Source organism: Protomyctophum parallelum, assembly GCF_964188405.1.
Source record: "Protomyctophum parallelum genome assembly, chromosome: 14".
Taxonomy (NCBI): domain Eukaryota; kingdom Metazoa; phylum Chordata; class Actinopteri; order Myctophiformes; family Myctophidae; genus Protomyctophum; species Protomyctophum parallelum.
The window spans coordinates 51117115-51144830 of NC_139709.1; the positions used below are offsets into that span (position 1 = coordinate 51117115).

At 43.0% G+C, this 27716-nt stretch overlaps 1 protein-coding gene across 1 annotated transcript in view; it reads right to left on the reverse strand.

The window, feature by feature from the left end:
• The window catches only part of LOC310871385 (uncharacterized protein), a gene marked incomplete at its 5' end in the record, with an annotated part of 28068 nt that extends 18235 nt beyond the window's left edge, over positions 1-9833 (reverse strand). The window contains 4 exons of the mRNA XM_083782870.1: positions 3156-3422; positions 4875-5072; positions 8252-8386; positions 9641-9833. Coding sequence (XP_083638996.1) covers positions 3156-3422; positions 4875-5072; positions 8252-8386; positions 9641-9833 — 793 coding nt within the window. The remainder of the gene's footprint in view (positions 1-3155; positions 3423-4874; positions 5073-8251; positions 8387-9640) is intronic.
• Between the last annotated feature and the right edge of the window lie 17883 nt (positions 9834-27716).

A 27716-nucleotide genomic window follows, 5' to 3' on the forward strand; every position in this document is an offset into this window, starting at 1 on the left:
CCGCCCCAGCGACAATACGCCTGTATACTATACAGTGTATAGTGTGCTGTGTTAAATGAGCTTGCTCCGCGGCTTCCCCCGTCCGTACGGGTTCTACCACGCAGTCTACACCGGAGTGCGTGAACAGCTTTAGCTGCAATACACTCAAGTGAGCTCTCTCTCACGAGGCTAAGCAAAAAGACAGCACTACAGATGCGGAAGTCGCCCTAGCGACAATACGCCTGTATAGTGCGTTTTAATGCTATAGCCTGGCCGGGCTGTTGTTTTGATTGATTGATTTACTAACAGTTTGCAGAATTACAGTACATTTCAAGTACGACTCAATACAAATACTGTTAACAGTGAGTGGACGACACCATAAAGCATAGGGCCCACCATTTTCAATTCATCAAAACATTTAGAGACGTACGAATATACACAACTATATTCACTGCGCACTCGCAGGTCCACTCCAGCCCACAGAATATGCAGCATGGATGCGTGAATTGACGCCATGCCAATAATACACCCGTATAGTGCGTTTTATTCCACTGCCTTTAAGGATTACCGGGCCACTGGTCCTGTCTGTGTCACTGCACTCAGATCGACAGACAGGCTACACCACAGGAGCGTAAACTGGCGCCCCACCAGCAATACCCCTGTATAGTGTGTTATATGGCCGTCGGATTCCTTCATTCATAGCCTCCTAGCCTCAACTGGCAAGAGGAAGAAATTCATACAGGAGTCAGGATCTTCATGAGCTGCTATCGCATGACCAGGGAACCCACAGGTCACCCACTGGTCATGGCCATGGCCACATATGCCATGGGCATATGTGCCCCACACAGCCCCAGAGAAACCCCTGCTGTTTCCATTTAATTCAATACCTATATACACTATTATTTTAATATGTTATATTAAATGAATACAAATTTAACTGTTTAAACATGCTCAAAAAACGGGGAGTATAGTAATGTGCTTGAGAAGTGAGGGCACAATTTACCCTATGTGCAATTTACACTGCTGTCTCTCAGTCACATATTGATATTCATGTGTTGTTGTTTTGTTTAGTTTTTTCTCTTGGTAACATGTTTCATGTGGACCCCAAAAGACTAGCTGACTGCCATGGCATCAGCTAATGGGGATCTTTCCAAATAGAAAAATAACTAAACAACAGCCACTGAGTTTCTATGTCTCTCTCTCTCTCTCTCTCTGGAGGAGGTTGCACCTGAATTTCCTAGCTGCACTGAGACACAGAGTGTTTGAGTTGGAGACAAACACTCTGCTCCAAACGTTTTGCATTATATAGTGTATATACGTATGCCAAATTCCACTGTTTAGACACTAGAACAGTCCGCTCGACTTTCCAGGCAACAATTTACCCTACGATATATCACCGTGCTCTGGAGACCAAACTTTGTTTGTTGTGGAATTAGCTCGTCCTGTCTATGACTGACAGGACCCACGGTTCGGAGGATAAGCTTGCTCCGTGGCTTCCCCCGTCCGTACGGGTTCTACCACGCAGTCTACACCAGGGTGTGTGAACGGCTTTAGCCGCAATACACCCCAGGGAGCTCTGTCTCTCACGAGGCGAAGCAAAAAAACACAGCACCAAAGACGCGGAAGCCGCCCCAGCGACAATACGCCTGTATACTATACAGTGTATAGTGTGCTGTGTTAAATGATAAGCCTATAGCGGGGCTGATGTTTCGCTGCGCCAAACGCAGGTCCACTCCAGCCCACGGAATATGCATCACGGATGCGTTAACTGACACCAAGCCAGTGATACAAACATATAAATGCGATTATTCCGCTGCTTTACAGGATTACGGAGCCAATGGTCCTGTCTGTGTCCCTGCCCACAGGTCGACAGACAGGCTACACCACAGGACGCGTAAACTAACACTATGTCAGCAATACGCCTGTAACGGTGTTTTGGCTGGTTACCCTGTTTTTGTTTGCTATACCTACAAACGAGCTGTGTGACAGCAATCCAGAGAGGAGCGATCCACGCCAGCTCTCTAACCTGCCTCCAGCAGTGGATTAATCCGGCTGCCAGAACTCGTGAGTAGTTGCTTTTCAAAAAGTCTAAAAAATGCAGTTATTGTTGATAACTTGCTCTGCACTTCCGTTGAGGAGACCACGTCTTGGACTGCTCGGTGGAGATCAAAAAAGCAGTGTAATCACGCACACCTGGGCCTTATATACCCGTGCGTGCCAGTACAACTGGTGTGTCTTAAAGAGATATCCACGTCACAAGTGAGGTGGGGACATTCCCCATACATATGAAATATGTTGGGTGGAGAGATAGTCTCTGATACGATAGAGAACAGTATGTTTCTATGTAACCGTATGTTTATATGTAACAGTATGCCAGTTATGTAACAGTATGTTTCTATGTAACAGTATGCCAGTTATGTAACAGTATGTTTCTATGTAATAGTATGCCAGTTATGCCAGAGTAATGCTATCTTTGTGTCCTGTATCACTATTCACTATGTTCCATGTGACAGAGGGGTCGAAGTTGAATTAAGCAATGTTACACGAGAGGGTGTTGTTTACTTCAGTGATGCTTGCGGAACTCGACTCCGTCTCGTTCCTGACCGCATCACTGTCGTGGCAATAATCACGTTAAACCACACCCTTGAGTGTAATATTGCAATTGTACAACAGTTACCCTCAAAACTAAGAAAATCAGATGTAGTCACTACGACCACAAATGTCCAAAGAAACTAGCTAGCCTAGCCACCCAGTTTGCTAGCGCTCTGGGAAAACAGAGCGGCTGAATTCTTTGTTTTGATTAGGTGTGGAGTGGTGCTCGAACCACGGCTAGAAGGCTGTTTCAACCAATCAAATTGCTTCCTCGAAACGGCCTGTTGTAAAATGAAAGTTGCACTATATGTTATAGAAATAGGTCGACAATACAAATGACGCTAGTATTGTGGATTAATTTATTTTTAATGAGTGGCCCCCAGTGCCCCCCCACCACCAAATGCCAGGAACTACTTATATTCACCAAAACCCGAGCAGAACTCCCACCACGGGACTCGGGCAATCAATTAATACCTTTACAACAACCGCTATAATAATGGCAAGTATTTCCTAGTCCAAAAATCTGAACCACACGTGCTCACACACACACACACACACACACACACACACACTAAACTACATACCTTTGTAAAGAGGGTTGCGATAAGAATTCTGCGCCTCACTGAACAGGTTCTTTATTTGACAGAATATTCTTTTAACCCTTCGCCCTTTCTCATCGTTGTAGATGGTCGTCTCCCAGGAGTCGGGTCCGCTCCATTCGCCTGCGTCGAACTTCCAGCGATAGCCGACCGGACCCGAGTCTGTGACGTCGTCAATCGTACAGTGCAACGTACAGTTGCTGGAGTTGGAGTCACACTGTTTCATGTTCAGGATTGGCCTCGGGACTTTCTCTGTGGAGGACACAGAATGAATTACTGCACCACACACATCTAGCATCTATCTTCAAGTAGGTACATGTGTCTCCTGTCACAGGCCTAATGGTGTATATATATATTATACCACAGGTCGCAGTAGGTATGTGTCATGTGTACATGTGTCATGTGTCATGTGTCATGTGTACATGTGTCATGTGTACATGTGCTCCACACCTAATCAAAACAAAGAATTCAGCTGCTCTGTTCTTCCAGAGCGCAGAAAAGTTATTTCTTAGTTTTAAGGGTAACGGTTATATAATTGCAATATTACACATATCACTTCAGTGATGCTTGCGGAACTCGACTACGTCTCGTTCCTGACCGCATCACTGTCGTGGCAATAATCACGTTAAACCACACCCTCTCGTGTAATATTACTTAATTATGTAATCTGGAGTGTCAGTTTAGTATTCACTTGATCATTGTTTGCAAACCGTCATGTGGGTTTATTGTCATTGTTTATGTAAAGTGTAAAAAGTGTCCTGTAAGTCCATAATGGGCGGGGCTTCTTCGGAAGCATGACACTTAAAGAATCAACCAATCAAAACAAAAATCTATCATGAACACACTTTTACAGGGCTTTAACTAGTCGACTATTCAACTAGTCGACTAGTAAATCCACTAGTTGATCATGCTGGTACTAGTTGACTAGTTTATAAGAAGAAAGACTTCTTCTTCAAAAACTGTCAGGATTTAAGAAGACATTTTGTAGAATCATCCTCAGGTCTAAATGGGTTAAATAAATGTATCGATAATAGAAAATAAAAACACAATATTAAAGGACAGCCAATAAATGACGAGTCATACTTACTCATCTCTTTAAGCAGGTCAGTCTTGTAGTGAGCATAGACTGTAATAAATATGGACAAAGCGTTCCCCGGGTCTAACATGGACGTAAAATGAAGCCTGTAATTCCTTGCACTGTAAGTCGCCATCTTTCTAGATCCGTTTGGGCCCAGCTGGCCATTGGCTGGCTCCGTTTGGGCCTAGCTGGCCATTGGCTGGCCCAGACAACGAGGCGGGACTTCCCCCCCTTACTCTTCGTTGTTTTTTATTTTGACTGAACAGGGGGTGGCTCCCGTTCATAGACTGTAACGGTAGCCACGCCCCTCAGAACATACGCGACTTTATGGTCATTTATTTTTAAATAAATGGGACCATAATTTTCCAAAAATAATATTATGACATGAGAAATGAGACTTTAAACTAGTGACTGGAAGCAGAAAGTACTCATGACCATGTTTATTAAGGTAATACAGTCTAGGTGAAGTTAGGCCCAAATACATGGACTTCTATGGGGCTATGGGTTTTTTGGTAGGTGACAGCGCCACAACAGGCCATTATATGAACTTTCAGGAAGTCCCGATTTCCTTAGTGGCTTCACGAAATATCTGTCTGACTGCCCCCCTGGTTGTGAGTCATACTTACTCATCTCTTTAAGCAGGTAAGCGTTTTTGTAAAGTCTGCCGTTGAACTCCACAGAATACAGCCCGATGTCTTCTACGGTCATGTTGTCAATGGCCAGCCGTCCGGTGTGTGTGTCCAGTGTGGAGCGGTCTCTGAACGTCCCGTAGTATTCCAGTTCTTCCGTTCTGGTTCTACCAAACCATTCTGCTGCCTTGTTGGCTGTAAAAGACCACAGAGCAGTGTTGTTTACCAAACCATTCTGCTGCCATGTTGGCTGTAAAAGACCACAGAGCAGTGTTGTTTACCAAACCATTCTGCTGCCAGGTTGGCTGTAAAAGACCACAGAGCAGTGTTGTTTTCATCCATTGATACTATGACAAAAAATAAATGTCCGTCGACAACCTTTTTGCACTGGCGAAAACGGAATTAAAAACTAAATGAAAACTAAGCTATGACGACTAAAACTAAGACTAAATATATTGACAATTTCGTCAACAAATAACAAACAGACTAAAATGTTAGGAAGGGACTAGTGGACAAGAGATCCAGTACAAGTCATTTTACAATTAGTTGCATGCTGAAAATATCTGATCTACAAGATCACAACGCGTTGCGTTGCGATGCGTTGTGAGCTTCTAGATCAGCTATTTTCAGCAAGTCATTACGACGGCATCGCGGCCCACCAAAATACATTTTGTTCGACAAAATCAACTGTAGATTTAGTCGACAAAAATCTTATGACTAAAACTAGACTAAAGACTATAACATTCCAGGTGACTAAAACTAAATGAAAAAATATTCAAGAGACTATATGACTAAAACTAAAATCAACATTTGCTGCCAAAAACATCACTGCCACAGACCAAAACAAGGTTACTGATACTTGCTTTTAGTTTTAGTCATAATAGTCTCTTGAATAGTTTATTTAGTTTCAGTCACATGGAATGTTTTAGTGTTAGTCGACTAAATATACAGTTGATTTAGTCGACTAAGATGTGTCTTGATGCCGTCGTAATGGCCGATTTTATACACTCGCTGAAAATAGCCGATCTGCGACACGTTGTGAGATTGTAGATCTGCTATTTTCAGCATGCAACCAAGTGTAAAATGACTTATACTGGATCTCTTGTGCACTATAGTCCTACCCTGACATTTTAGTCTAGTTTTTATTTGTTTGACGAAATCAGTATATTTAGTCTTATAGTTTTAGTCATCGTAGCTTAGTTTTCATTTAGTTTCCATGTAGTTTTTGTGGGTGCTCTATACCTGTATATTCTTTCAGAGTGAACGTTTTTAACTCAAATATTTGCAACTGTGAGGTCCCAATATTTTCAGATGGGGGTCGGCGGCCAATTACATAATTATATCTTTGGGAGTCCTTGACATGGAATTGTTTGAGAATGACTGACATAGAAACATAGAAATGTTTTCAGAAAACTTAGAAGACATTTGTAGATTCGTCCTCAGGTCTAAATGGGTAACCGTTAAGGCATGTTTTTGTTTGCAACGGTTGGATTTCATGTCCAACGCAATTCTGTTGTCCTACGATGGCTTTACTTCAGGGGTAACCAACCAGGGGTTCCCGCGAGCTACCAGCAGCTCGCGGGAACCTTTCAAGTGGATCCCGAAGTGTCAGACTGACGGGCAGCCAGCCACCACTGCCAATACACAGCAGAATGTCGTTCGCAAAAAAAGAGCAGATCTACAAGCTAACAACGTGTAGAGGCTCGATGCATTTCAGCTTGAAGATCTGTTCCCCTTGCTTCCACCGCACCGCCCTCGGCCCTCCCCCTTTTAGCACTCTGTGCTCATGTGCTGTGTGTCTGTTGTTCCCCTCGCAGGCAGCACACAGAGCATCAGAGTGAACGCAGCATGATAGCGTCCCCGACCCCGACACGTTGAATATTATTCAATATTATTATTTGTGAAGTTCGAACGCCAACTTTTAACACTGCACGGCTGCACGCACAAATAAAGAGTGCACTCGGCACTCGCACATGACGGATTATTATCGATCAAAACAAGCATGTGTTGCACAGCATGAATGATAAGTAATCACCGACCTGGCTGGATAAATATCACTATGACAAAGTGTCAAAATGTTTAGTGCCGCTGTCAAAACATGACACAGTGAGAGTTGAAGATTCTAACTATTGAACAAGAAAGCCACAGTTTTGAAGGAAGTGGGTCCTAGACAGGGCTTGACGCTTAGCTCATGGATGCATGGATGATAGACAGACTATCCGTTTTTATCCTGCTGTTCTATCATGTGATATTCGATGCAGGGCAAGATGCTCGATTGTGAATTAAATTGTAACATTCTCCTTGGCTTTGACTGCTTCAGACAGAACATCTGACACACAGCTACGGTAGACTATTCATTTACTAAGCTGTTAACTTACTCGGCTGCCTACCGTTGCTCGTTAATCAGGTCACACAATGGATGGACCACTGATATTTATCCAGCCAGGTCGGTGATTACTTATCATTCATGCTGTGCAACACATGCTTTTGTAAGCGACGCTAAGGATTGTTTTGATCGATAATAATCCGTCATGTGCGTGCGCGAGTGCACTCTTTATTTGTGCGTGCAGCCGTGCACAGTGTTTCTCCCACGTTTGGTTAAAAGTTGGCGTTCAAACTTTACAAATAAGTTTAGTATTCAACGTGTCGGGGACGCTACCATGAACTCGTATGACTGACTCACATCTTAATGACACCCTCAGACTGGCAATCACTAAATATGAACCAGATTTCAAAACGCTTGCAGATAAAGTGCAGTCACAGCAGTCTCATTAAAGGTGGGCTGACCCTGAGAGTATGTCACCACATCTGTGCAAATATATATGGTCATGTTATGCCTATGTCATTTGAACATCTGCCAATGTGAATATTCATTGAAATGAGAAACTAAATATTGTGCTGGAAAAGCAATTCATGTCCTTTGCATTTTGTTTTATTAAAAAAAAAACTCAACAAAGAAGTTTATTTGTATTTTTGTCCTAATATTTTTTATTTCTAATACATTTGTCTTAATATTATTTGACATTGATAATATAACTTACTATAAGTATTTATTCTAATTTAAGCTTTAGTCTTTGTGTGGATGTGTGCACATGCATTGAGCCTGTCAGAAATAGCAAAAAAACAAGTGTTTTTTCTAACACGTTTTAGTGGTAGATCTTGGCTTACAATTGGGAATAAAATGGGCTCTTGGGCTTGAAAAGGTTGGTTACCACTGCTTTACTTGAATACAATTGAAGTTGAAGCTTATTTTGTACAACTGTTTGTTTAAAGACTATTGTATTCTGTGTAATTTTGTAGTTTTCACTCTGCTTCACCAACTATAAAGAGCGTCGGTTTGAAACTGGATACCGTGTCATCACCAGTCCACATACCGGGCCAGGGTGCGGATGCATCGGGTGCGTGCCGCCACAGGATCTGGTGGATGGCTTCAGGAACGGAGCGGTAGTCTGGGAACAGTTCCACGCGGATGCCTCCGTCTCGTGGTGGAAGGTAAATCACCTCATGGGCTGTGGAGAGAAACGCATGGCAGTCAAGTTGAACAGTTAAAGTGTAGTGGAATGTAAAGGCCTTATCGGTGAAGAGCTGACCACCGAAAACTACAACATGACGTCACTGAGCCGCGGTGGTAAGAGACTCACCGCTCACCCCAAACACACCTCTCTGTTTTTACTAAAACTACACCATGACGTCACTGAGCCGCGGTGGTAAGAGACTCACCGCTCACCCCAAACACATCTCTGTTTTTACTAAAACTACAACATGACGTCACTGAGCCGCGGTGGTAAGAGACTCACCGCTCACCCAAACACACCTCTCTGTTTTTACTAAAACTACAACATGACGTCACCGAGCCGCGGTGGTAAGAGACTCACCGCTCACCCAAACACACCTCTCTGCTTTTACTAAAACTACAACATGACGTCACCGAGCCGCGGTGGTAAGAGACTCACCGCTCACCCAAACACATCTCTCTGTTTTTACTAAAACTACAACATGACGTCACTGAGCCGCAGTGGTAAGAGACTCACCGCTCACCCCAAACACATCTCTCTGTTTTTACTAAAACTACAACATGACGTCACTGAGCCGCGGTGGTAAGAGACTCACCGCTCACCCCAAACACATCTCTGTTTTTACTAAAACTACAACATGACGTCCCTGAGCCGCGGTGGTAAGAGACTCACCGCTCACCCCAAACACACCTCTCTGTTTTTACTAAAACTACAACATGACGTCACTGAGCCGCGGTGGTAAGAGACTCACCGCTCACCCCAAACACACCTCTCTGTTTTTACTAAAACTACAACATGACGTCACTGAGCCGCGGTGGTAAGAGACTCACCGCTCACCCCAAACACAAAAATGCAGACTATATGAATAACGCTTAAGACAGCCCTCCCCCTATATCCACAAGGAGGATCAGTGTACCAAAGCATTATGGCATGACACTTAAATATAGAATCAACCAAAAATCTATCATGAACACACTTTTACAGGGCTTTAACTAGTCGACTATTCAACTAGTCGACTAGTAAATCCACTAGTTGATCATGCTGGTACTAGTTGACTAGTTTATAAGAAGAAAGACTTCTTCAAAAACTGTCAGGATTTAAGAAGACATTTTGTAGAATCGTCCTCAGGTCTAAATGGGTTAAATAAATGTATCGATAATACTCATCTCTTTAACCAGGTCAGTATTGTAGTGAGTCATACTTACTCATCTCTTTAACCAGGTAAGTATTGTAGTGAGTCATACTTACTCATCTCTTTAAGCAGGAAAGTCTTGTTGTGACGTCTTTCGTTGAACTCCACATAATACAGCCCGATGTCTTCTACGGTCATGTTGTCGATGGCCAGCCGTCCGGTGTGTGTGTCCAGTGTGGAGCGGTCTTTGAACGTCCCGTAGTATTCCAGGTCTTCCGTTCCGGTTCTACCATCCCATTCTGCTGCCATGTTGGCTGTAAAAGACCACAGAGCAGTGTTGTTTACCAAACCATTCTGCTGCCATGTTGGCTGTAAAAGACCACAGAGCAGTGTTGTTTACCAAACCATTCTGCTGCCATGTTGGCTGTAAAAGACCACAGAGCAGTGTTGTTTACCAAACCATTCTGCTGCCATGTTGGCTGTAAAAGACCACAGAGCAGTGTTGTTTTCATCCATTGATGTTGACTATGACAAAAAATAAATGTCCGTCGACTACCTTTTTGCACTGGCGAAAACGGAATTAAAAACTAAATGAAAACTAAGCTATGATGACTAAAACTAGGACTAAATATATTGACAATTTCGTCAACAAATAAAAACCAGACTAAAATGTTAGGAAGGGACTAGTGGACAAGAGATCCAGTATAAGTCATTTTACAATTAGTTGCATGCTGAAAATATCTGATCTACAAGATCACAACGCGTCGCGTTGCGATGCTTTGTGATAGATCAGCTATTTTCAGCGAGAGAAAAAAACTGTCATTACGACGGCATCAAGGCCCACCAAAATACATTTTGTTCGACTAAATCAACTGTAGATTTAGTCGACAAAAATCGTATGATATTTAGTCGACTAAAACTAGACTAAAACATTCGTCGTAATGGCCGATTGTATACACTCGCTGTAAATAGCCGATCTGCGACGTGTTGTGAGCTTGTAGATCTGCTATTTTCAGCACGCAACCAAGTGTAAAAGGACTTATACTGGATCTCTTGTCCACTAGTCCCTTCCTAACATTTTAGTCTAGAAATTGTCAGTATATTTAGTCTTAGTTTTAGTCATCGTAGCTTAGTTTCATTTAGTTTCCATGTAGTTTTTGTCGGGGGAAAAAATTTAGAGAGAGAGAGAGAGAGAGAGGTGACGGTCCCTCGTTCCTATATCAGTCAGTCAGTCAGTGGTCATGTGACCTGCATAATGAGCAACGAAAAAAAGGCAAAGATCTGTCCCTCTTCCACCACGGCGAGTCGCCGAGGTTTCGTTTGTCCGACGTCCTGCACATAGCAGACTATAGTTTAGATCGGACATATCGGCTACAGTAGACTACTGATTTAGTACTGTCTGAACTGAAGCAGACTATAGTTTAGATTAGAACATCGGACATATCAGCTACAGTAGACTACTGATTTAGTTCTGTCTGAACTGAAGCAGACTATAGTTTAGATTAGAACATCGGACATATCAGCTACAGTAGACTACTGATTTAGTTCTGTCTGAACTGAAGCAGACTATAGTTTAGATTAGAACATCGGACATATCAGCTACAGTAGACTACTGATTTAGTACTGTCTGAACTGAATCAGACTATAGTTTAGATTAGAACATCGGACATATCAGCTACAGTAGACTACTGATTTAGTACTGTCTGAACTGAAGCAGTCAAAGCCAAGGAGAATGTTACAATACTAATTCACCATCGAGCAGCCTCTGCACTGAATGTCACACTAACATGACAGAACAGCAGGATAAAAACGGATAGCCTGTCTATCCATCCATGAGCAACATATTATCCATCTATCTAGCTCTGGTCCATAGCTCTAATGTGTTGCACGTATTAGAGGTATGGAACTGAGCTACCATCTATCTATCTATCTATCTATCTATCTATCTATCTATCTATCTATCTATCTATCTATCTATCTATCTATCTATCTATCTATCTATCTATCTATCTATCTATCTATCTATCTACAAAGTATTAGCATAAAACAAATTGATTATATAGATTATATGAAAACATACTTTCTCTGTTGATTGTCAATGGCTCATTTTGAGATGTGTGGGGACAAAAGCTGTATATAGGAGAAGCTAGCGCCCCTCAAAAAACACACAATCTTTCATCGTGCTCCTAAAATAATTTGTGTGCTACTAGATTTTTCAACTTACGAGCACACGTGCTACTTGGAAAGATGCTAAGCGTCGAGCCCTGCCTGCGTCACGCTGTGAGCTTGTAGATCAGCTGTAATTCTGTGAGCGTGCTCCATGCCTGCAGGCCTACCACAGCACCGCGCTAATTAACCCATTCTGGGTGGGAACCCCTTTTGGTGTTTTAAGCAATATTTAACTATTGAAAAATAGCAGATCTACAAGGCCAGGTCTGCTATTTTTGAAACATTATGAAAATGTGGCACAGATCTTTGAATATTATATTCTTTCAGAGTGAACATTTTTAACTCAACAGAACAAGCTGATGGTTTCAGGAGTAGAGACAGGAGAGCAGGTAGGACAACAGAACAAGCTGATGGTTTCAGGAGTAGAGACAGGAGAGCAGGAAGGACAACAGAACAAGCTGATGGTTTCAGGAGTAGAGACAGGAGAACAGGTAGAACAACAGAACAAGCTGATGGTTTCAGGAGTAGAGACAGGAGAGCAGGTAGGACAACAGAACAAGCTGATGGTTCCAGGAGTAGAGACAGGAGAGCAGGTAGAACAACAGAACAAGCTGATGGTTTCAGGAGTAGAGACAGGAGAGCAGGTAGAACAACAGAACAAGCTGATGGTTTCAGGTGTAGAGACAGGAGAGCAGGTAGGACAACAGAACAAGCTGATGGTTTCAGGAGTAGAGACAGGAGAGCAGGTAGGACAACAGAACAAGCTGATGGTTTCAGGAGTAGAGACAGGAGAGCAGGTAGGACAACAGAACAAGCTGATGGTTTCAGGAGTAGAGACAGGAGAGCAGGTAGCGGAATGCTGTTTTTCCCTCCTTTTCTGGAGTGACCCGCCCCGCCCGCCGCGCGATAGTTACGCTAAAAACCTCGTCCCGTCCGCCCGCCCGTCCTGCGGGACAACCCGCGGGCAACGGGCCGTCCCACGCATCACTTCTGGGTGCACAAGGTTACATCTTCACCTGCTATAACCATAGAGTATGTATATCTATAGAGAAGACACCCGAGTTCTCCTCCCATCCACTTGCATTGAGTTGCTCAAAAGCGCATGAGGCGGATTCACTCCTCCTTCCTGGTAGGAACAGAGTGCATTCTGGGACGGATTGCAATGGTGAGTGGCCCCAAACACATGAATGCGCTGCCGTTGAACGCGCACGAGCGTCGTCCGTCGTGAGCGTGTACAATGATAGTCAACGGACCAGCGCGTTCATGTGTTTGGGGCCAAGCTGCAATACCTTCATCCGGCCACTATGTCCATTTCGCCTCAAGATTTCCTCTGGGTGCCTTCTCTATAAATATATATACTCCAAGGCCCACAGAAACCCCCCCAAGACAGTCCGATGCTGCCCTCTGCAGGCCTGTGCTGCACTGGCAGTTAGCCAACTTCAATATATCACAAATACCATGCTACAGTTAATGCAACGCATGTTCCTCAACCCATTCTGGGCAGGCATTATGTTATACTTTAGCTGTTGAAAAATAGATCTACAAGCTCGTAGCGCAGCACTGAGTGCTGCACTATACGAGCTTGTAGGTCTGCTATTTTTGAAAAATCAAGAAAATGTGGCACATATCTTTGAATACACCTGTATATTCTTTCAGAGTGAACGTTTTTAACTCAAATCTTTGCTTCTGTGAGCTGGTCCCAATATTTTCAGATGGGAGTCGGCGGCCAATTACATATATTTTTGGGAGTCCTTGACATGGAATTGTTTGAGAATGACTGACATAGAAACATAGAAATGTTTTCAGAAAACTTATAAGACATTTGTAGATTCGTCCTCAGGTCTAAATGGGTAACCGTTAAGGCATGTTTTTGTTTGCAACGGTTGGATTTCATGTCCAACGCAATTCTGTTGGCTTTACTTGAATACAATTCAAGTTGAAGCTTATTTTGTTCAACTGTTTGTTTAAAGACTATTGTATGTTGTGTTATTTTGTAGTTTTCACGCTGCTTCACCAACTATAAAGAGCGTCGGTTTGAAACTCGATACCGTGTCATCACCAGTCCACATACCGGGCCAGGGTGCGGATGCATCGGGTGCGTGCTGCCACAGGATCTGGTTGATGGCTTCAGGAACGGAGCGGTAGTCTGGGAACAGTTCCACGCGGATGCCTCCGTCTCGTGGTGGAAGGTAAATCACCTCATGGGCTGTGGAGAGAAACGCATGGCAGTCAAGTTGAACAGTTAAAGTATAGTGGAATGTAAAGGCCTTATTCATACTTGTTTTCGGTGAAGAGTTGACCACCGAAAACTACAACATGACGTCACTGAGCCACGGTGGTAAGAGACTCACCGCTCACCCCAAACACACCTCTCTGTTTTTACTAAAACTACAACATGACGTCACTGAGCCACGGTGGTAAGAGACTCACCTCTCACCCCAAACACACCTCTCTGTTTTTACTAAAACTACAACATGACGTCACTGAGCCGCGGTGGTAAGAGACTCACCTCTCACGCCAAACACATCTCTCTGTTTTTACTAAAACTACAACATGACGTCACTGAGCCGCGGTGGTAAGAGACTCACCGCTCACCCCAAACACACCTCTCTGTTTTTACTAAAACTACAACATGACGTCACTGAGCCGCGGTGGTAAGAGACTCACCTCTCACCCCAAACACATCTCTCTGTTTTTACTAAAACTACAACATGACGTCACTGAGCCGCGGTGGTAAGAGACTCACCGCTCACCCCAAACACATCTCTCTGTTTTTACTAAAACTACAACATGACGTCACTGAGCCGCGGTGGTAAGAGACTCACCGCTCACCCCAAACACATCTCTCTGTTTTTACTAAAACTACAACATGACGTCACTGAGCCGCAGTGGTAAGAGACTCACCGCTCACCCAAACACCTCTCTATAGAGGTGTGTCGCCTTAATATCTAGCGGAAACCCCACCAATAAATCCCTATCCGACACAAATTAACTAATCTTTCTCAGCCGTCACTGGAGCGCGCATCTAGCTACTGCATGATGATCATGCACGCTGACAGACAGCAGACACTGTGCCAACTCCTAACACAAACACTGAGGAAACCTGTTGTTGTTTGATTAAACATAATGTGCCACGAAAAATTGCTTCGTTGGTTATTATCGCATCGAGGAGGTACGTGTCCATAATATCGCCACGAACGGCCAACAAAAGACATCTCTCTTCCACAGTGAATGAAGCGCAGTGAGGCCTGATTTATTCTTCGTCGTACAATGTGTTCCGTGCTGAAAATAGCTGATATACAAGCTCACAACACGTCACGTCCGGACACGTTGTGAGCTTGTAGATCAGCCACCCTCAGCATGCGGAGATGCAGGCTCAGAGAACATTCAGAAACTTTTGCCTTCACAATAAAAGTGTGCCCATATAGAGAAGGAAAATAATTAAGAATGTGGTGGCATTTCACATTGCAAAAGAGCATTATTTGTAAAATCATGTAAAAAATATAAGGAATTAATTTGGATAATGGTAATGGAGATATTGTAAACGTTGTCACTTTATTAATCCCAAAGGACTTCATTTGGAATAAAGTCTGCGGTTTTATATGGCTATGGGCTGTGCCAATAATAATTTAAAAAAGCAAAAAAAGAACGAAAAAAGAACTATAATAGTTTCAAACGATGAACTTCGAATGATGAACTATGAACGGAACTAGTTCATTTTTAAAATTTTGAACTGTGAACTGAACTAGTTCCTAAAAAAAATAACTTTCCCAACACTTTGACAGAATGGTTGAGAGACGCATGCATGTGAATGCAGGCAGTCAGTGAGCCCCGCCTCTCTCCCCCTCTCTCTCTCTCTCCCAGTGAGTCTACACAATTAGAAAACTTAGAAAACATGTTATTTTGATCAACATGGCCTGTTATCTCTCGTAATGGTACCATTGGCCAACATCAATACAGTTCTTTAGTTTGGGTCTGGAAGGGTAAATGTCATCAAATGGTGGTCCGTGGCTCAAATGCAGAATAAATAATGGGCCTTGATATGAAAAATCTTGAAAACCACTGATTTAAGGTATATTTAGGGCCCAGGCCGTAGCGTAACGGTCTGGGCACCGGACTGGTGATCCAGTCACGGTGTGCCGCGGGTTCGACTCCCGGACCCGACACGGCCTTTACCGCATGTCATCCCCCCATCTCTCTCCCGTTTCCTGTCAGCCTACTTTCTATCCCTTAAAAAATCAATAAAGGCGTAAGCCGCAAAAAAATATCTTAAAAAAAAAAAAAAAAAAGTATATTTAGAATGTATACAAAATATGCGATTAATTTGTGATTAATCACAGTTATGGACAATCATGCGATTAATCGGATTAAATATTTTAATCGATTGACAGCCCTAATATATATATATATATATATATATATATACACACACAACAAAAACCACAGCTGTGTGAAGTGAGGGGTGCTAATATATTAAAGTCTAACTCATGTTGATTAGGTGATGTAATGGTGATTATGATGTCTATTGCTCAGACACTAGGACATAAAATTGTCAATGAGAATTTAATATTTTTGTAGGACGGACATCTACACTAATAGCTGAATAATAGGAGGGCATATATAGGGGTGCATTTCATTTAGAAAAAAATGCCTTATGTGCCAAAACATTTTATTTCAATGTATTCTATTGTTAATTGAATTAAAAGTTTTTAAAATGTATTTTTTATGTTTTAATTGATTACTAAACATCGGTCCAAAACATCGGCATCGGTCGGGCTCTAATCAAAAGGACCACTTCACCACTTTTCAACCTATCTTCATATAATAGGTCCTCACTAATAATCATGAAAAAAATGGCGAAACTTTTTTTCTACTCTGTGTCTCATAGGAGGGGCTGTGGGCAGTTCAGAAACCGTCTTCCAGTGACATAATCGATGGGGAATACAAGCTAATAGAAACTGCAGGCTTTCTATAGTCCTGAAAAGTCGCAATGTGAAAAAGGAAGCCATCGTTCTCACGATAATGAAAATCTAAACATTTTTGCAAAAAAACAAATCTGCCTATAATGATGGTGTCACTGTAGGACAGTTTTCTAAACTGCCCACAGCCCTCCTATGAGAAACAGACTGAGTAGAAAAGAATCGTGCCATTTTATCATGATTATTAGTGAGGACCTATTATATGAAGATAGGTTGAAAAGTGGTGAAGTGGTCCTTTAAGCCAGTGTTTCCCCAACCATACATATATATATACCGTATATTAGCAAATAGTAGCCCGGGCCGTTAACCCATTCTGACCTGAGATCAGATTCATAACGAGGTTTCCGCTGGACACACACTGGTCTGATTTAACCCATTCTGACCTGAGATCAGATTAAAAAAGTCAGTCGTTATTCGATTTTTCAAAAAATAGCAGATCTACAAGCCACTCGGTGGCGCGCTATGAGCTTGTAGATCTGCTGTTTTTCAATAGCTAAAGCATAACATGATGCTGACACCAAAATGGGTGCCCGGTCAGAATGGGTTAAAATGCAAAATCGATTCGGACGCCGGGCTGTTATAAGGAGCCGGGCCGTTATTTGCCTATAGGCTGTTATTTGTTTTTGCACCGGCCTGCACAAGGCCATTATTTGGTTTCAGCATAAACATACAGTAACATACAGTAACATGTAGTGCAAATATTGTCTGGAACTGGCATTACCGTAATAATACAAAATAAAAACAAAGCTACAGTACATACAGTAAAGCGTTTATACAAATATACTGTACAAAACATATAATAATACAGGGTTCCTACCGCCATGAAATTTAGTGAATTATTTTTCATTTTAACCCATTCTGACCGGGCACCCATTTTGGTGTTCATCATGTTATGCTTTAGCTATTGAAAAATAGCAGATACGAGCTTGTAGGTCTGCTATTTTTTGAAAAATCGAAGAACGACTGACATTTTTAGAATCTGATCTCAGGTCAGAATGGGTTCATCAGACCAGTGCGTGTCCAGTGGAAAACCTTGTATGAATCTGATCTCAGGTCAGAATGGGTTAAAATCAGGGGGGCAGTCAGCCAGATATTTCGTGAAGCCTCATTTGAAATCGGTAGTTCATATAATGGCCTGTTGTGGCACTGGACTGGACCCAAAAAGCCCCATAGCTCCATAGAGGCCCATGTTTAATAAACATGGTCATGAATACTTTCTGCTTCCAGTCACTAGTTTAAAGTCTCATTTCTAATGTCATAATATTCTTTTTGGAAAATTATGGTCGTATTTATTTAAAAAATGACCATACAGTCGCGCATGTTCTGAGGGGCGTGGCTACCGTTACAGTCTATGATCGGGATTCCCCTCCCACTCGAGTCAAAATAAAAACCAACGGAGAAGAAGGGGGGAAGTCCCGCCTCGTTGTCTGGGCCAGCCAATGGCCAGCTGGTCCAAAAGGGAGCCAGCCAATGGCCAGCTGGGCCCAAACGGATCTAGAAAGATGGCGACTTACAGTGCATTAGAATGCAAGGGATTTCAGGCTTCATTTTACGTTCATGTTAGACCCGGGGAACGCTTTGTCCATATTTTTTACAGTCTATGGTTAAAATACAGGCCTGAAGAAGTTCAGTAGACCCAAAGCTTGCTAAATAAATACATTGATTGTGCAGCAGATCAGAGTGTGCGGAGCTTCCCTTTATGTTTTCTCAAAATACAGGCCTAGAAAAGCTAACTTGGAATTAAAATGTTCGGATATCATTTAATAAATAACAACCTAACAACAAAGTGTTAGTTACTTTTTTACATATGTTCTTTTTTCCATGTTGTCTGCATAGGCCTGGAAATGTTGTAGAATATGAATTGTTAAAACACATATTGTGGGAACTAAACTTGTGGGACTGTAGCAATCTCAATGCTATACCGATACGCATCATCCTCCTCCAATTTAGTGCAACAATATTGTACTTGTATACAAGACCTACAAGCTCACAACGCGCCGAGGCGCATTGTGAGCTTGTAGATCTGCTATTTCTTTGCACACCGGCCACAGCTTTTTGCACCGGTCTGCACCCCGGGCCATCATTTGGGGCGCGTTCGGAAATACCACACCGGAGCGCACTCGCCTATTAGTTTGCATTGCACAGTGCGCTCAGTGCGCTATTTCCGAACGCGCCCATAGTTACATATGTATACAGTTCCATGCAGTCATCTTTTTTTAGTATGGTAAACAATAAACATTGCAGGCAATGCATTTTGATTTAATTGTAAGAGGGAGCGTATCAACACACAGGTGTAACCACTACATGTTCTGATTGAGGGGAAGCAGCGGACAAACACATGATTTCATTATAAACTGTAGGCCTACGTACCGGTAGATTTTCACCCAATGGAAATTTACACTTCACGGATTATAGGCCATTTGGAATTAGAACAATCGGTTGAAGAATGCCCGAGTACAGCACGATTTAAATATCAACTTTTTCGTTGTGAGGACTTGTTGCGCCGAGGTGTTTTATAGTACTATACTTGTGAGGACTTGTTGCGCCGAGGTGTTTTATAGTACTATACTTGTGAGGACTTGTTGCGCCGAGGTGTTTTATAGTACTATACTTGTGAGGACCTGGCTGGCGCACGCCACGCACCGAAAAGGGTTCTTTTTTTTTTCCTTCTCTGCAAAGCTCACAAAGCGCTGTCATGATGCAACACTTGCATTAAAAACAATTGGTTGTGCATATAAGGAGCCTCCTTATATGCACAACCAATTGTTTTATATGGGTCTTTTCTCGAGTCAGTGTGTAGTCTCACTAGTCTGTGTAGGTGTGGTCAGGTGGTATTGCTTAAGGTAGCCTACTACGCCACCTGGGGAATTGCGCCCCAGGAGATATTTACTAAACACAACACTGAACACCCGGAGCACGTAATGACTCCCCAAACACAGATTCAGTATACAGTATAATAGATAGGCAAGGCAGAAACGTGTGTAACCAATATATAAAAGTCTTTATTAAATTAATTGTTTTAACAGTATAAAAGTTATAAAAACAAGTCAATCAGGTAGATATTTCATATAACAGACAGTTCAACAATAAACAACAGCTCCCAGGAGGTCTAAAGTGCTATAAAGTGCATAGAGCATGTATATATATTATATATAGATAATACATAAATACATATATATATATATATCACTATCGCACCCCTACAAGCCAGTACCAGGGGAATGAGGGGAGCTGGCAGGCTCACCTATCCAGGGTGGTGGCAATATGCAACACAAAATAAAGCACGACACAACAAACTCAAGAAAAAGGGCTTTACCACCACCACTGGACAGCTGCACACTGCTCCAGCGTAACTGCCCCCGGCACCGGTCCTGCAAGAAGGATAGATATATAATATGAGCACTTCACAGGGGAAGGTAGGATATAGGGTAATAATAATGACAGTACTCTCTCCAGCCTATAGTCGTATCCAGCTTAGAGGTATATAGATATATAATACAGCACCAAGTATCTATATATACACAAGGATAAGGAGGAATACGATATAATACAGAAATATAGAAATATAGATAATGGTGCCGATATGGGCTACTATCAACCAGGGCACAGATTCAGGCGACCGACCACTCGTGGCCGTGGAAGAGAGCCCTCTCAACCACTGCGGTGCGAATGTGTGTAGAATGGTTAGAATGGTTCAGCAAAGCAGCAGGTGTAGTGCTGGCCCTGAAAGCACAACGGCTGTATTAAAATACTACTCTTATACTACTAGTCACTGAGGCAGGAACAGCAAATACACGCAAACTCACCCGCTTTAATGAGGCCAACGTGCACCGTCGTTGTACCCACTGCAGCGGTAGCCAGGTAAATAATACAACTGTAAACAACAAGAGCCCATGTTTATACTCCCATGGCATCACAGACACCAAATGAATATAAATACTGCGGAGAGGGAGGAACACCAACCTAGGTGGCGTGGTGTTGGTTCACAACACGCCGAACAGGACACAGGCCAGAGCGAGTAGCTCCAAGGCTAAAACAACAACAAGTGCTCACAGTCAAGTTCACAGTCAACTATTAAGTGCAGGCGATCGTAACAGCAACGTATAGAAACATACCTGCACTGAAGTGCGGACCAAACACACTGTCACCCGACGGGACAGCTTCGTTAAGGATGATCACCTCAATGCGGCGGAATAACTCCTGGCCGTGAAACCCACCAGCAGTGTGGCAGAGAGAGACTGACAGCTGACAAACACGGCCGACACGTCACCTTATAAAGCCAGCCAGGACACTCATCAAGCCCTAATTAGTGGGCGGAGGACGGGCCGTGACAGCGTGGGAACGCTAACGCCCATCCTGCCACATAGGGTTAGGTCTCTTTGGTGAATTCTTGATCAGTGTTATTATGTCACGCCTCAAGAACAACTACAAAAGAAACCCGATTAGCACTTTTTAACACCTTGGACGGCCGGTGTCTCTCAAGACAGACTGTTGCCTCGCTTATTGAGGAACAACAGGGGAGGCGCTGTTTTCCCGAATATTTGACGATGGGATTCTCAGATTGCCGGCGGAGAGGTCCAAAATGTTCGTTATCCCCAGAAAATATGTAATGTAAATGTAAAATGTCCACGAAAATCTTCATGGGGGCCTAAAGGGGCCCTGGGAATCTTCATGGGGGCTGTGGCCCCGTGGCCCCCACAGACTCTACGTCGTTGTAAGGAGGCACTTGTGAAACTATGATTTCTTTTATGGATGTGGAGGACTGGTGGTGCGCTGTTGTGAAATGATCGAGTGGCGGGCGGAGATCTGCAAACTCAACATGGGCCCATGGGGCCGTTATATGGAGGAGAGCGGTTATTTGATGGAGGCGAATATTACGCAAAATGGTGTCGGGACCTGGGCCGTTATTTGGTCAGTCATTAAGACAGTCATTAAGACATGTGAATCCCTTGACTCCTTCAAAACCGCTCTCAAAGGGCATCTACGGATGGCTGCAATTCGAAACTGGCCTCTGTAAAATCTGAATCCCCCCCACCCCCATTTTCCCTCACTGTATATGTATCTTTTCCCTTTTTGCTTCCTATATGATGAATTCCTGTTCTGTTCTTTAGATACATAGAAGTGTCTATTTGTATGTCTCTAAATGTTTTGATGAATTGAACAATGTGGACCCTGTTGTAAACAAGTGTAATGCTTAATTGGGTCGTCCACTCACAGTTGACGGTCTTTGTATTGAGTTTGTGCTTTGGTTTGGTTTGGTGCTGGGCGGTTATTTGAGCATGGGCTGTTATTTGGTAATATACGGTATATATATATATATATATATATATATATATATATATATATATATATTACACTTTTTCCCACACACACAGCTACATTTTATTTCCTGGCCTATATAGCCTACCAATGCGAATACAATTGCTTTAAATTGCTTTCATCGCGCCATGCACGATCAACACAGTTTGAGTACATGCAGTGCACATTGCACACACACAGAAAGTCACTTTCTGACTGTGTCTGTGTGTGTGTGTGTGTGTGTGTGTGTGTGTTGTGTCAACTTGTGTGTGGAGAGTATAGGTGATGTCCCCCCATGTAAACAAAACCATACATTAACATGTCTATGGTCGAGGGTCGTTAGACTGCTGGGAATGGGCAGAGCAGTACTAGGCTATATATTGCTATGGGGTTAATACTTTTCTTCCTGTTTCCGAGGCTGCTTTTTGTTCAAATCAAACGGCACACCAGCTGGGCTTAAAGACACTGCAAGTATAAATGCCTGGGATTTACTTCGAGTTGAAAGTGCAAAATGTACTTGATAGTTAGGCTGTCCAAAAGTACAACATTATTCTATTGTTCAGTCGCGTGACTGGACGCCGGGGCTGCGCCATGACACTCCCCCCCCCCCCCCCCCCCTTTTTAACTCAAGTAAAAGTTGTCTATAGCAGTATCACAATGTAATAATTATGCTCTACAAGTGGTTAAGTTTCAGAGTAAATACGCAAATTAACAGTAGCCTTAGGACGGTTCCAACCCAACTAGTATAATACAACAGTAGTTTTAAGTAGTACAACGTAACAGTAGCCTAGTCTAGTAATAACTAATAATTGTAGCGAAAGTATATAATATTTGCATGTGAAATGTAGAGGTAATATTAAACGATTTAAGTGTCATGTCCAGTGACGGATTAACCCCTCTCAAGGCCCTGGCACTTCACCAAATCAGCCTGCATGCGTTTACCAAATCACCAAATCACCAAATCAACATGCATGCGTTTAGCGCATATCCACTACTGCCTGCGCTGCCCGCTGACACAAGACACAGCAGCCAGCAGGCACTGCACTGCGCACAGCCTTTCCAACTTCAGTCTCTGCTAAACTAACTGCAATTTCCCCGAAAAATAATTAGCCTATATATACAAGCTCCATTAGCAGGCAGCAGCAGGTTTTGTCTAAATTGTCTTTGTGGCCAACACATGTAGCTACATTTGCAAACTTTGACCATGTTGTTACATGGTCCATATAACATGTGTGCACCAACAGACAATGCCAATATGCTATATTAATATTAGAACGTTTTAAAGACAGATTCATTATTGACGACAATGCAACCTGCGGGTCCACCGTCACTCTAAACTTTCATAATAGCAATTAAATTAATTTACTCACGAGTGAAATGGAGGATGTAAGAACACACTTTTGTTGCATTAGAGCAGGGTAAATATGAAGTTTTGCGCAAAGGTCTTGTTTATATTCCTCTTTACATTGGCTGTATGTTATTGTCGCAACTTGCAACCGTCTGAGTGAGGGGAGGGGGCCTTCCTGAGCAAGGGGGCTTCTGACGGCGTCGCTTATTCGCTTCCCCTTAGCTGTCGGAGGAGGAAGCGACGCGCAGCCGTGGGGAACCCCCCCCCCAAACCGACTGCCCCCCCCTCCTCCAGGGAAACTGCTACAGAAACTCTCTGAAGACCAAAAACACTCGCGGGGGTTCCTATGTTGCGTTATATTTTTGGAAAGAAGCAACAGCTGTACCTATTCTCGTACCAGGCCCTGCAACCTTCAACCTGCAACCTTTTTACTGGTGGGCCTACCACGGAACGTGACGCGCACGCACGCGCGTACATGTGCACATCCAAATCGCGACCAAATAAACAACTACACTTTAGAAACGAGACCAAATAAACAACTACACTTTAGAAACAAGACCAAATAAACAACTACACTTTAGAAACGAGACCAAATAAACAACTACACTTTAGAAACGAGACCAAATAAACATCTACACTTTAGAAACAATACCAAATAAACAACTACACTTTAGAAACGAGACCAAATAAACAACTACACTTTAGAAACAAGACCAAATAAACAAAATATAGTAGGCTAGGCCTAGGCTTTTTTTTTTTGACTGGTATCACGGAACGTGACGCGCACGCACGCGCGTGCATGTGCGCATCGTGGCATGCACACAGACGGAACATCCGCATGCATAGCCTATAAGCCTATAGCCCAAACATAAAAAAAAAAACCTCTACCAGAGTCTAAATGTTTGGGCTATATCCAGACAGTCACACTAATGATACACAGCTGTATAAATCAATATAAACCACATTGAATCCATTTGGAAGGACCTTTTTGAAAACCACACCCTGTTTTCCTTCCGGTACTATAGTGTTAAAGAGTAAAGGGGTTTTAGTAACGGTGTAAAACAAGTGAATGTAAGTGTACATAATAGTGTACATAATAGCCTGACGTTACCTGTCCCCGGTGTGTTACAGCTGCTCCATACAACCATCACCAGGAGCATGTAGAAATTAATCCTCATGATAATCTTCGGCCTCAAAGCCGTTAAAACTCTGCTGTTTACCGCGAAAAACAGAGAAGACAGGAGGGCCTCCATTGTTGTGCTCTGTTCAGGTTCCTCTGCTGTGAAGTGTGAACCTTCCTCCTTCACCCCTACTAACCTACTAACCTCTCTCTCTGACCCTGAGCCGGGGCCTGTAACCTCTAGGACACTCCCCCCCTAGCTCCCATTCGATGTGACGCAGAGCAGTGTTGTTTTCGTCGACTAAAACTACAGTAAGACGAAAAATGTTCGTCGACTACCTTTTTCCACTGAAGAAAACTAAATAAAAACTAAATAAAAACGAATCTATGAAGACTAAATATACTGACAATAGTAAGTAATAGTAAGGGACTAGTGGACAAGAGATCCAGTTTTATGCTGGGTTGCATGCTGAGATGTTGTGAGATTGTATATCTGCTATTTTCAGCATGCAACCAAAGTGTAAAATATGTCATTACAACGACATCAAGGCCTGTCAAAACACATTTTAGTCAACTAAATCAACTGTAGATTTAGTCGACTAAAACTAGACTAAACACTAGAACATTCCAGGTGACTGAAATGTGACTAAAACTAAGTGAAAGCTATTCAAGAGACTATATGACTAAAACTAAAATAGAAATAAATTTGCTGCCAAAAACAACACTGCGATGCAGAGCCATCTAATAGAAGAGTTGCGACATTGAGTGGGCAGAAAATGTGTGCATTGTGCAACCTCCCATGACTGTTTCAAGGTATTGCACAGTGACAACTATATAAAGTATCTGTATAATGTCTTATGTTGTACTATTTACTACACTACAAAACTAGTAGTCTAAAATAAAGGGATTTAAGGTCATTATACAGCTAGCTGGGCTGTTGCCATGAATGCATTCTGCCTACTATTGATTGATTGATTGAAATATGTATTAACAGTTTGCAGAATTACAGTACACATTTCAAGCACAAACTCAATACAAAGACTGTTAACTGTGAGTGGACGACCCAATTAAGCATTACACTTGTTTACAACAGCTGGGTCCACATTGTTCAATTCATCAAAACATTTAGAGACGTACACAAATAGACACTATAGCTATAGTTAAAGAACAGAACAGGAATTCATCATAAAGGCAGCAAAAAGGGAAAAGATTAGGGCCGGGACTAATTGCGATTAATTTAGATTAATTAACTACAGAAAAATTAATCGCGATTAACTACAGAAAAATTTATCGCACCTTTTTCTTTCACCGCAGAACGTTTCTCACTTTTCTATATAACTGGAAATAAAAAGTCACCCCATTTTGTGTTGCCTAGAACTGGACAAAAAGAATAACAATAACAATATGAAGTAAGTACAGCTTTGTGATGTCACTGAGATGTACTTGTTACTGTTACTAAAAGAAATTCAGACCTCCAGTTCTAGGCAACACAGAATGGGGTGACTTTTTATTATTATTTACACAACAGGTATATTAATGACAGTAAAATGTTGAAAATGAGCGGTATCCTGTAGTCACTATTCGTTGATTCACTGGGATACCAAAAAACATAAAAAAAAAAAGGTTTCTCGCTGTTCTCGGGTTGAATATTGATATGCGATTAAAATGCGATTAATCTAGATTAATTAATCGCAAAGCCTCTGATTAATTAGATTTTTTTTTTTAATCGAGTCCCAGCTCTAGAAAAGATACATTATACAGTCAGTGAGGGAGGGAGGGCAGAATCCATTTCTTGCGACCGACGCCGTCGCGACGGACCAGGTCCGTCGGGAGGTCCGTCGGTCCGTCGGGGGGTCCGTCGGTCCGTCGGGAGGTCCGTCGGTCCGTCGGGAGGTCCGTCGGTCCGTCGGGAGGTCCGTCGGTCCGTCGGGAGGTCCGTCGGTCCGTCGGGAGGTCCGCCGGTCCGTCGGGAGGTCCGCCGGTCCGTCGGTCCGTCGGTCGTAACTCTGTCATTTCTCTACCGTTTTGGACGGGGGTGGTCTCATTTGAATCGTGTGGCCCCCCCGGGGGCGTCTATGGGGGTCTCGAGGTTCGGGGACCCCTGGGGGCCCCCAGGGACCCCCACATTGTAACTCTGTCATTTCTCTACCGTTTTGGACGGGGGTGGTCTCATTTGAATCGTGTCGCCCCCCTGGAGGTATCTATGGGGGTCTCGAGGTTCGGGGACCCCTGGGGGCCCCCAGGGACCCCCACATTGTAACTCTGTCATTTCTCTACCGTTTTGGACGGGGGTGGTCTCATTTGAATCGTGTCGCCCCCCTGGAGGTATCTTTGGGGGTCTTAAGGTTCGGGGACCCCTGGGGACCCCCAGGGACCCCCAAATGGTAACTCTGTAATTGATGTACCATTTTGAACGTGGGTGGTCTCATTTGAATCGTGTCGCCCCCCTGGAGGTTTCTTTGGGGGTCTCAAGGTTCGGGGACCCCTGGGGACCCCCAAATTGTAACTCTGTCATTTCTCTACCGTTTTGGACGGGGGTGGTCTCATTTGAATCGTGTCGCCCCCCTGTAGGTTTCTATGGGGGTCTCGAGGTTCGGGGACCCCTGGGGGTGCGTGCGTGCGTGCGTGTGCGCGTGCGTGCATGCGTATACGGGTGCTTGTGCGTGTGCGCGCGTGCGTGCGTGCGTGTGCGCTTGCGTGCATGCGTATACGGGTGCTTGTGTGCGCGCGCGTGCGTGCGTGTGCGCGTGCGTGCATGCGTATACGGGTGCTTGTGCGTGTGCGCGCGCGCGTGCGTGTGCGCTTGCGTGCATGCGTATACGGGTGCTTGTGTGCGCGCGCGTGCGTGCGTGTGCGCGTGCGTGCATGCATATACGGGTGCTTGTGCGCGCGCGCGTGCGTGCGTGTGCGCTTGCGTGCATGCGTATACGGGTGCTTGTGTGCGCGCGCGTGCGTGCGTGCATGCGTGTGCGTCATCGTATTTATTATTATTATTATTATTATTATTATTATTATTACTACTACTTTGTATTATTATCATTATTAGTATTAGTATTATTATTATTATTATTATTATTATTATTATTACTACTACTACTTTGTATTATTATTATTATTATTATTATTATTATTATTATTATTATTACTACTACTTTGTATTATTATTATTATTATTATTAATATTATTATTTTTATTATTATTATTATTATTATTATTATTATTATTATTATTATTATTATTATTATTATTATTACTACTACTACTTTGTATTATTATT